The sequence below is a fragment of the Ammospiza caudacuta genome, chromosome 1 (genome assembly GCF_027887145.1).
Source record: "Ammospiza caudacuta isolate bAmmCau1 chromosome 1, bAmmCau1.pri, whole genome shotgun sequence".
Lineage (NCBI taxonomy): Eukaryota > Metazoa > Chordata > Aves > Passeriformes > Passerellidae > Ammospiza > Ammospiza caudacuta.
The window spans coordinates 18,582,549-18,593,588 of record NC_080593.1 but is presented as its reverse complement, the minus strand read 5'-3'; the positions used below and the strand labels follow the sequence as shown (position 1 = coordinate 18,593,588).

Genomic DNA, 11,040 nt, shown 5'->3' with positions numbered 1-11,040 from the left:
TTCAACACTAATGATATAGGGAAGAGTGCATTTTGGTTTGGGAAAAAATCTTATTAGCCATTTGAAACAGATCAAAAATGTATTGGGAAAAAACTGCCAAAGATTACCTCAAAGTTTTTATGACGTATAGAAATCAGATCACAGATTAGGCAATGGATTTATTTATCCCATATATTGCTTGATACATATGAAAGGAGCAAGTTTTATACATTAGAAATTCTGATCATTTAAGAGTCACGTGTATTTATGAACTGAAAACTCAACACTTTGTTTATGACATATTATGACTAACACTGTTAGTTCTTATTTTTGATTACTGTTGATCTAACTATTCTAACTGATGTTTTTATGTTAAGTAACTCGATGCTGCACACCCTAATTACCTACTGCACTCATAATAATCTTGTTTATTTAGAAACTCCTTGCTCTCTAGCCTGGGCAAGGACAGCTATTGATTCTCTTAGATAATAATCAAAAGTTGTTTGTTTATAATCTTCATTCTCCAAATTCTCTGAAAGGAATTTTATGATAATTTTAACCCAGTTAGAAGCTGTTGAAAATGGATTTGGAATGGATTTTGGCATCATTGGTACTGATGCCAAATCTAAAAGAATAGTATTTACAGCCTAGTAAAATACTGCTTTTAACCTTGAAAAATGAGTTTACTTGTAGTCTTCGAAAATGAGATCCTACTTGCCTCTGGTTTGTGTCCCATCTCTCCAGAAGTGTTACTGTTTCACTGAAATCCCACTGGCTGGGCATTCTGCTTTCTGTGCAGGGAATACTGTGGCACCACAAAAAACCCAGCAAAGAAAAAAAGCAAACCAGGAAACAGACATAATAGAACAAAGAAGTGGAATAAGATTTGATTGCACATTAAGATCAAAGTCTTTACCAAGCTAAAGCCCTCTGTTATAATTAAACTACAATGGTCCTCACATTCATAGCCCACCCTGGTTTCACCATGCTGCTCAAGTATTTTGTTACCAGCATCCTTTCACAGAACTATTGGCAGTTATGTCATATCTGAAAGCCAGGGCTGTGAGTCAGGACTAAATTTCTTCCTTGCCAGTTTGTATCCATTTCTTTTTGGCCAACATTACCGTTAACCAAAGGAGCTCTTCTTGCTCCCTAGTATTTAATCTGTGATTTATTTTTAGGGATCCCCTCTCAACCTTAGGAAATGCAAGCCACGAGCAGTTGTCTGTTCTTGTTAGACAGCCACCAGTGCCCTGATCATTCGAATTCCCCCTTGCTCTCCTTCCAGTCAGCATCCTTAAGCAACAGTGAACAGAAATGTATACAGTATTCCAGATTAAATTTCACAAGTCCTTTCTTAAAGAAATGTTTATGTTGTATATGTACTCACTTGCTGTGAGTTCCAGGATCCTATTTGTCATTTTGAAAGTTATATCACATCAGAAACCACAGTGATTCTGCCTCTGAATAGCATTTGTGGGTCTTCTGTCCTGCTGGTTTCCCACAGCTGAGATTATGCTAATAATGGGAGTACTGACCTGCCACAGGTGGATTCCCTTTCATTTTGCACTGTTCAATTTCAGATAGTCACATAAGCAATTCTGTCTCTAGTCTTCAGATGTTACCCATAAGACATTTAAAAAATCTTCTTTAAATGCTGCTCAGCTCTCAGTCTTTAAGTCAGTAGCACAGCTAGTGCTGGTGTAATTCAGATAGACATGCACAAAACCCTCTATGTCCAGGTCTGATATGGTAAACTGACTGTATTTGGGATTCTGGCTCTGAATTACTAATTGATTAATGCTTAATGTTCATAAAACTGTGCTTACCTATTAATCACAACTTGAAGAATGTTTATTTTCATGTATGGATAATGTCCCTTTAATAACTAGTGCTTCTTTGCAACAATGTTAATGCTTCCATTACACTAGAATAAATACTGAAACTCTTAAATTGCTAAAATCCTATTTTAAAATTTCTGTAGATATTCACTGGAAGTCCCAGGAACACTAATTTATATTTCAGGCTAAATAAAGATTCCATTCTGATTGGAGTTACCAGTATAAACCTACTAACTGAGAGTATCTGTCCCTGGTTTCTTCCAGTGAAAAATATTTCAGATTCAGGCTCATTGTTATAAATGCTTTAAAAAAATAATCTCTTTTTATATTAGAACTTTTAAAATTCAGGTCAGGAAAAAAATTCCATATTGTACACTTAGGTATGGTAAAGTATGTTAAGGAAAGGTTTGGTTGTTTAGGCAGACTAGGACGTCAGGATGAATTGATGTCATCCCTCCTCTCCAATGGCTCTACCTGGGTTATTTTTTCATGTTAAGACAGTGGAGTTAAATAGCTGTGATCCAACCTTGCCATAACAGTTAGCTCTGTGCTACATAAATGGAAACAGAGCAGGTTTTTAATTGTGGTGATGAGGTAAGCTCTCTCCCTACATTTCATCAGGGATTTGACATGACTTGCTGAGCTGGTTATGTAGCATTTAACCACAGCCCTTTCCCACAGGAAGGACTTGGCAGGGCAGCAGCAAAGCTGGTAAATGTAATTACCTGTATTCCCTGACTCTCAAAGCATGAATGATGAAATCCTTTCTGTGACACTCACTTCTAGCTGCAAAATGATGATTCCTCCTTTTGCTGCTTATTGATGGCAGAAAGGCAGGGAAAGGTGGCACTGCAAGGTTGTGGAGGATAGAGGGGATGTCACTTCCCATGGCATCAGTCTGTTTCCAAACGGTGAGGCCACATGTGGGAGTGCTGGCTGCTTGCTACCTCACAGGAGCATTTTTTCACTTCAAGAGTAAGCAGCATTGCACCTTCTTTTCTACCACAGTTATTTTATGCTTCCAGTTTTTATCAAGATTAAGCTATTAATAATGTTTCCTGTAATTGTGAGTGGTGATTTCCTGCTTCTGGTATTTCTGTATTGCCTATTTCCCCTACCTCCTTCACAGTCTGTCCTTGTCAGAGCTGTGTTCTGTTCTTAGTCTTAGCCAAAGCATCTACTTTCCTCCACCCCAAATTGACATTAACCAACATGAAAGGGAGAGAAAGTGACTGATTTCCTGTAACTGACAAAAAAGTAGACATTGTGAACACTTTTATATCTCATCAGGTTTATAAAAATAGAGAAGATAACCTTTCTAAACATCATACACATTATAAAATTTGTCTGTGTAACATTATTAACATTATTACCACATTATTAACATTTTTTTTCCAGAGGAAACAGCATTGTTGATTCCCACCCCCCCTTTTTTTTCCTGGTATCACCTTAAGGCCCTGTGCACAATGATCACTGCAAGTGCCATCCACAGTTCTGAGCAGAAATGTGAGGCTTGATCTGCGTCATCACTCACATTTAGAGACTCACTTATCAACTGGGATCCCAACTGAGCCCTTGAGACATGAGCAAATGTCTATATTTATCACCAACAGCCCTTTTTCCACAAACTCCTGCCACATGATGTCACAGCACTGCTTGCATCTCCAATGCCTGGTGCACCCATACCATGAATAAAATTTTAATCTATGCAGAAGCTGAACAACAAATTGTGAGGCAAAGCTCTCTGAGACACAGCTCTTGTTTTATGCAACATTTTCACACCTCAGTGGAAGTGTGGATACAGATTTCCTCCTTTTTATGTTAGCATTTAGGGTGAAATGCACTAGGTACTTTAGTTAATACTAACACTTAGGCCATCACAAAGCAGGTGGCACCAGGAGTAGAAAAAAGACACTGGGAACAGGAAAGGGCAGAACTGGTTCTTTTGGCAGTTCTGTTGCCTTGTGACAGCTTTATGACCATACCCCAAATAAGTTACCCGTAACTGGTAATTTTATGAAAGAAATTATTTATATGATATGATGATATGATAATGTGCAGGCAACAGAGGATGAAATTGATATTTTGTCAGTATGTTCTTTCTAGTTGAAGTGTATATGCATTTCTTCCCTGTATTGGAAGTTTCTTGATATATTTTTCTATTTTTTAATATATTACAGATTTTTTCCTTGGTATACCAGTTCAGATTATTAATATAAATTCAACATTTCATCTTCAAGTTACATACAAAAAGTTATTAATTCATTACATATTTCAGTCAGAAATATCTTTAGCTGAAGGGCTGTCATGTCAGCACAAACAAAAACAAAACAAAAAAGAAGCAATGGAAATGCTTATTTAGTGCATTTCACTACATCATTTTAGCCAACTTCTTTCTTCACTAGCAAATGTTCCTGGTGATGTAATGAATTTGTTTCTTCTATGTCAATCATGTATCTACTACACATTAAAGTTAAAATTAGTTCTACTCTCATGCATCTCATTTTACGTCAGTGAATACCACTGTTGTTCTACAGCTGTTTTTGTGATTGTGGTTTGCCTTCTAAACAATCTAAAGTATTCCTGGAATGTGCAGGGTAACCAGTGATAACAGTAATGTCAAGAGAAACTTTAACCACAGGAGATGTTTATGCTTTATTACTGTAGAGCTTGTTTTGAGATCTATTCTGTAAGACCAAAGGACTGGACATTACCCTGTAATGAGTGAATCAGAAGCTCAGGAATATTACTCTGTGGAAAACAGTGAAGGGCATATCCATAGTGTGCTCTCCTCACTTTCCAAACACCCCTAATGCTTGTGAGGCCACGACCTGTAGGCAAAAGTGGACAGAAGTTGGAAATACAGGAGTATTCTGGAAGTAATCCATACATGGGTTGTGTTTTAGCTGGGTCATAATAAAGCAAAATTTAGTTTTTCCTTGGAATTAACAGCAGTTATATATGTAGCTGAAAGAAATTTTAAAGGCCAATATTCTGGTAGTAACAGGCACTAAAGGCAGCAGAACCACGTGCCCCTGGCTTTTATAGACTATTGCATTAAAGGCATTCAAATATTTCTTTGAAATTTCTATTTCACCAGAATTGTACTCACAGCACCTGATCATTCCAGGTCCTGTACCTGGTGGTGGTGGATGTCCCTCCATGGAAGTGTTCCAGGCCAGGTTGGATGGAGTTTTAACAGCCTGGTCTAGCAGAAGGTGACCAGGAGCGAGATGATCTTTGAGATTCCTTCCAATCCAGGCCATTCTATGATTCCTCACTGGTGTAGACCATGGTTTAGGATGTTATTGTTAAAACCTGTCAGATATCTAAGAAAATGACCTCTAGGAAGTGCTGATTCCTGGTAACTCCTTGTTTGAGAGCTGAAGGCCAACCATGAGATGCTTGTGTGGCAGAGGCTCAATGGGATTTTTGTCACTGGTCATCCAAAAGACTGGATTCCCCTCAGGCCAAGTACGTGTGACTAACTCTGGCTGCTCACTTATGAAATATGTTGTTGCATTACATTGTCAGGACTTAATAACAACACAGGTAAAACACCAAGGTGAGCTTCTCTTTCCATTTACTTCACACAGGACATAATAAAGACATCAAAAGTAGTATACTATTAACATCAAGACAGTGGTTATAATGTTTGTTTTGTCTCTCAGTTTCCTAGCAACAGTTCTTGATTGTATTTTAATGTTATTAGTAAGCTTATTATGTGCATTTTAACTGAGCATTTAGGAAAGACATATCTGCTTATAAGCAAAAAGTGAAAAATAGAACAATCTATCTGCTACCATTATAAAAACCTGCTGGCATATTTAGCATGTGTTTCAGGATATTCCTTGGATTTCTGTTCAGATAAACAAGTTTTCTTATCCAGAATATGCTACATTAGAGCATCAGAATACAAGGGTAATTTGGGCATACAAAAAAATCTATTTCTCTCCTCAAATGAAGCACCACAAACTTCAAGTCATACCTCATTGTAACCAACAATCAGAATTAAACAGCTGCCCATCCATTAATGTACCACTGTTCCAAATAACCTATGGTTTTGGAGAGGCAGAACAGTCATTAGCAGGAGTTTCTATAATATCCTAGAAGAAAGAAATTTGCAGTACTGAGCATTCAAAATGCAGCCCTTGCTCCTGCCAGAAGTGCTCTTATTCTGCTGCATCCATTTACTGTTCTCTAAGAGAAAGAGCTGCCTCTCCCTCCCCTCTCTCTGTTACCAGACTATTGAACACTTTAAACCACCATCCTGTACTCAGCTCTGACATTTACTACCAGACAGAACATTCATTAAACCAAACTACAGATAGCTTTTCTGGAAAACAAAAAAAGTAGCAAAAGCATTAAATGATGAGCATTAAGTAATATACATTATATATTTTTATAAATGACCAAACACACAATGAAGAACAACTGGTATATTTTTAACCCACTTGGAAGGGGCAATTTCCAGTAGTTTTACATTAATTCTCGTATCATTATATATATAAACATATACATGTTAACTTGGAAATAGACATTGTCAAGTTCTGACTAAGAAATAAAACTAGATGGGAATCTTTCCTTTGCTCCAAGCCTCCATTTCAAGGAGGAAGGATTTCAATTTACTGCTATTTGGTCAATATATATGCCTCTCTAAGTAATGATTAGTCCAGAAATAAAGACTCACTGACTGGGCTCACAAACTATATTTAAAACAAAGTTCTGAACATTCTGAAATACAAGAGTCACTCTGTAATTTCAGAGCAGTTGTAATATCTTATCCCACTCTAACAGGCTGCCAGAAATGCTCCTGGATAAGGCCCATCACCATTTGTTCTAAAGATATCAACTTTCTGGCTGGCTCTGTCAGGTAACTGAGGACATTTGGACTTTGATTCATATCTCATATACTTCTTACATTTCATCTTCGAAGGCAAAATTTTTGGATATGTATTTAGTCTGTAAATTTTTATGAAAAGGTCCCCAATATTGCATGCAATAAACTGCTGTGTTTTATCCAGAATAAAAAAGATGTATGTTAAAACTTTTCCTGTAAATATCCACTTTACTTTGTATGAAGGAATTGAGCATTTTTTCTCCAACATGCAATTTAGCTGAGCGAGTTCTAATATGTTTTCCATGTAAAGAGAATGAAATTCCATATTGTGTTACTGGTAGCCCTGGAATTAACTGCAGAGACTGAAAATAGGAGGTATATCCCTAAACATTGATACAAAACACAACCAAGACTCCAAAGAAAATTATTTTGGACATTGCAGTATATTGCAGCTGATCCTCTTATTCTTTTTAATTAATGTAAATGGAATGAGGAAAAGAAACTTTTCAGAATATCCAAATAAAGGGTTTTCTGTTTGTTTGTTTTTCTGTTTGTTTTTAAAGTTCTACAATCTGCTTGGATTACTAACACTTGCCTGAAGATACTTGAGGCTGTGGGATGGAATCCAGAACTGTTTTTAAGTATCACTTTGAACTTCCATATGTCAATACCTTTTTTTCCCATTTTGCTAGCTCTGACTGTATTACCGTTTGATCATAGTGCAAACTGGTGTTTCTTGGTCAGCGTGCCTGTCAGAACACAGTCAAAACAATGAGTGTACAGATCTCATCATCCTTGGAAAAAGGCTTTATGACTTTGTTTATACTGCAGCTCAGGCTAGAAAACATGGCTTAATTTTAAAGTGCTACCGGCACTAATAGACCAATTATCAATGATCTTGATGAGACCCGTATTTCACCTGCGTGTCTCCTGTTAATATGTGCTGGTTTATCTCACACACCTGTATATGCATGGTCTGCATTTCCCGGAGTGGGACTGCAGGTGGACAAACAGCATCTCTCGCCTGGGACTGTCCAAACCGAGTGTATATGATGAATACTATCCGTGCCCGAGCTGCCGTTGGGGACCGTGACCGTGGCACCGAGCGCACGCAGGCCGGGCAGGGGCGGCGCTCGCTGACGTCCCGGGCAGCCCCGCCCTCCTCCCGCGCTCCCGCAGCTTCCAGAAGGGCCGGAGCCGCGGGGGGGCCGGCCCGGTGGCGCAGTTGGAATTGCTGCGGCCGCGGGGCCCGGCCGGGGCGGGGCGGGCGGTGATGCCCTTGTTTATTTTTACCCGGGCGGTTCATCCTCCTCGGCAGCCCCAGCGCGGCCCCCGCTGCCGCTCCCCGCCCCAGCTCCGACGGCGGCGCCGCCTATAAAGCGCCGCCCGCGGGGAGCCGAGGATGCAGCTCTACAGCTCCGTGATCACCCACTACCCGGCGGCCGCCACCGCAGCAGCCGCCGCGGCCTCGCCGAGCTCCGCCGCCGTCGTCAAGGTCTCCTTGTCGCCGGGACCCTCCGGCGCGGAGGCACCGAGCGCCGCCGACGCCGCGGGCCCGAACGCGGCCGCCGAGAGCTCCGGCAAGGACAGCTTCGTTCCCGCGGGGGGCAGCAGCAGCAGCGCCGCCGCCATGCCCGCCTTCTCGTCCTGCCTGGAGGTGATGCCGAGCGGCCCCGCGGCGGGCCCGGCCGGGCGGCCGGCGGGCGGCCCCCAGTTCAGCTCCTGCGCGCAGGTCACCGTCAGCCGCCGGCGGCCGCTGGAGCGCATCGTGCCCATCCGCATCGTGCAGCGCGCCGAAGCCGCCGGAGAGCTGGTGCCGGGCTCGCCGCGCAGCCGCGCCTGGCTGGAGGGCATCCTGGAGAGCGTGCGGCAGGCCGGGGGCGACGGCGAGGCCGCCGCCGAGGAGCCCAGCAACCGCAGCCTGCGGCTTAGCGAGCACTGCCAGGCGCTGCAGGCGGCGGCCGCCGGAGCCCAGCCCGGGCTGGTCCCCGGCTGCGGCCCCGCGGAGCGGAGCGGGGGCCCCGCGCAGCCCGGCGGCCCCGCCGCGCACGGCGAGGAGGAGGAGGCGGCGGCGGGGCCCGACGTGCGGCGGGGTCCCGGCGGCAGAGCGGAGCGCAGCGAGAAGCTGGCGCTGTACCTGGCCGAGGTGGAGAAGCAGGACAAGTACCTGCGGCAGAAGGGCCGGTTCCGCTTCCACATCATCCCCGACGGGAACTGCCTGTACCGCGCCGTCTGCAAGGCGGTGTACGGGGACCAGCGGCTGCACGGCGAGCTCCGCGAGCAGACCGTGCACTACATCGCCGACCACCTGGACCACTTCAACCCCATCATCGAGGGCGACGTGGGAGAGTTCCTCATCGGCGCCGCCCAGGACGGGGCGTGGGCCGGCTACCCGGAGCTGCTGGCCATGGGACAGATGCTGAACGTGAACATCCACCTGACCACGGGCGGCCGGCCCGAGAGCCCCACCGTTTCCACCATGGTTCACTACCTGGGGCCCGAGGACCCGACACGGCCCAATATCTGGCTGAGCTGGCTTAGCAATGGGCACTACGATGCTGTGCTGGACCGCGTGTGCCCCAACCCAGAGTACGAGGCGTGGTGCAGACAGACTCAGGTACAGCGCAGGCGGGATGAGGAGCTGGCCAAGTCCATGGCGGTGTCCTTGTCCAAGATGTACATAGAGCAGAATGCCTGCTCATGAGAGCGCCCGGGCCGGGAGCTTGGCTGCAGGGACTGACAGAGAGGTGTGCTGGCTGTGATGGTGATGCCTTAATCCTTAATGAAGCAGCAGCACCCCCGACGGAGAAAGACTGTAGGTTGCGGGGGATAAATACAGACGTAGTTGTAATATTCTGTTGTAAAAACTTAGCCTCGGGTTCTTTGCAAGCAGATTTTCTCTGTGTATGTTTGTGTCTCCCCTCCTCACTGTCTATTTTCTATAAGAATGTATTTTTTGCACACTATTTTTAAACTGTTACCTCCATCTTCTACATCTTACATTAGTATCTGGCTTTCAGCTGTACAGCCAAAAACGTTTGTAAACAGTTTTTGTAAATAAGGCTTATGATGTAACAGCTATTTTTTGCTGTGTTTTTTACCCACAAACCTTATATTTTTACCAAATGAAGTTGATGTCAAACTGACCCCCCTAGCTGATGAAAGTATTGTGGGTATTTTCTTGCAAAATTAAAATAATGGCTTTTGTAAAAGTGTGGCAAAGTGAGAACAGACTGCTTTTAGGAACAGTTGCTTTCTCTGCCTGGAGCACAGAACAGGTCCTTTGAGCCAGTTGGAATGCAGCTACATGTGAACAGAGCAGGGAGCAATTGACTCTTCTGTTTTTAATTACTGTTTTGAGTAAACTGGCCTCCTGTTGCCTGGTTGGCTCACTCTCCGCTCCGTTTATATTATTTATCTATAATAACAGAACATTAACTTGCAATAGAATGTTGTGACTAGATAATAGTCTCCTGCTTTGGCAGTAATTGCCTTGGCTGCACCTCAGTGTTTGTGTTCTTGTTTCTGGGGTTATGGTGTCTTTCGTATAAGCTCTGCTTCTTTTTTGGCACTGGTGTTTCACCAACAAGTCGTTATCTGATCACAACATTTTATTCACATGACTTTATTTTCTAATCAAGAAATCAGGAATGGTTTATGGTTTAAAAGAAAAAAGTAGTTAAATTGAGGTTTGTATGGTTTGCTGGGTCAAACATTTAAATGTCTCCAATCTGGATTCTGTCTCTTCTACTTTCTGATTAACTTGTTAGATATATTTATTAAGTAATGGAGTTTGTACTTTTTTATTTTGTAATATATTGTGATTTTGGAATTTATACTGTATTTGTATAATAGGAATATTCACAGCTAAAATGGAATGAATAAAGAATATAATTTTACTTGTGCTCTTCTTTTCTGTGTGAATGCTGTGCATTCTTGGTGTGGGGAAGAATTGTGGGTGGGTTCATGGGACCTTTTATTTGGCTTCCCTACCTATTAAGAGGTGGGAAGAAGGGGCATGGTACTTTATAGATGTGAACCACTGATAAATCTGGTGTCTGTAAATATGTGAAAGAAATGCAAGCATTTAAAGACAATTGAATATCTGTAATTATTTTCTCACTGCAGGAGATCTTAGTATATCTATTTGCTAGTGAGAAACAATTTTCTATGTTAATATGCCTTAGAAGAGGAGTTCTCAAGCTCAGTTAATGAGCTGGTGATGCCAGGGTTGGTGGAGAGCCAGCTCTCTGCTGGACTGTGCACACTTGGGCTTGGACATTGCTCTTGGGGAACCTCCATCCTGCAGTTAGCCCCAAACTTGCTTGAGATTTGTCCTACCAGTAGTGATGCCTTGGCACCCTCTTGTCACTCAAATAT

At 42.9% G+C, this 11,040-nt stretch overlaps 1 protein-coding gene across 1 annotated transcript; it reads left to right on the top strand.

Moving 5' to 3' along the window:
- The first annotated feature begins 7,624 nt into the window (after positions 1 to 7,624).
- Positions 7,625 to 10,559, top strand: OTUD1 (OTU deubiquitinase 1). Its single transcript, XM_058804882.1, has one exon. The coding sequence runs from the start codon at positions 8,063 to 8,065 to the stop codon at positions 9,362 to 9,364; it is 1,302 nt and encodes a 433-aa protein (XP_058660865.1). The 5' UTR covers positions 7,625 to 8,062; the 3' UTR covers positions 9,365 to 10,559.
- The last annotated feature ends 481 nt before the right edge of the window (positions 10,560 to 11,040 follow it).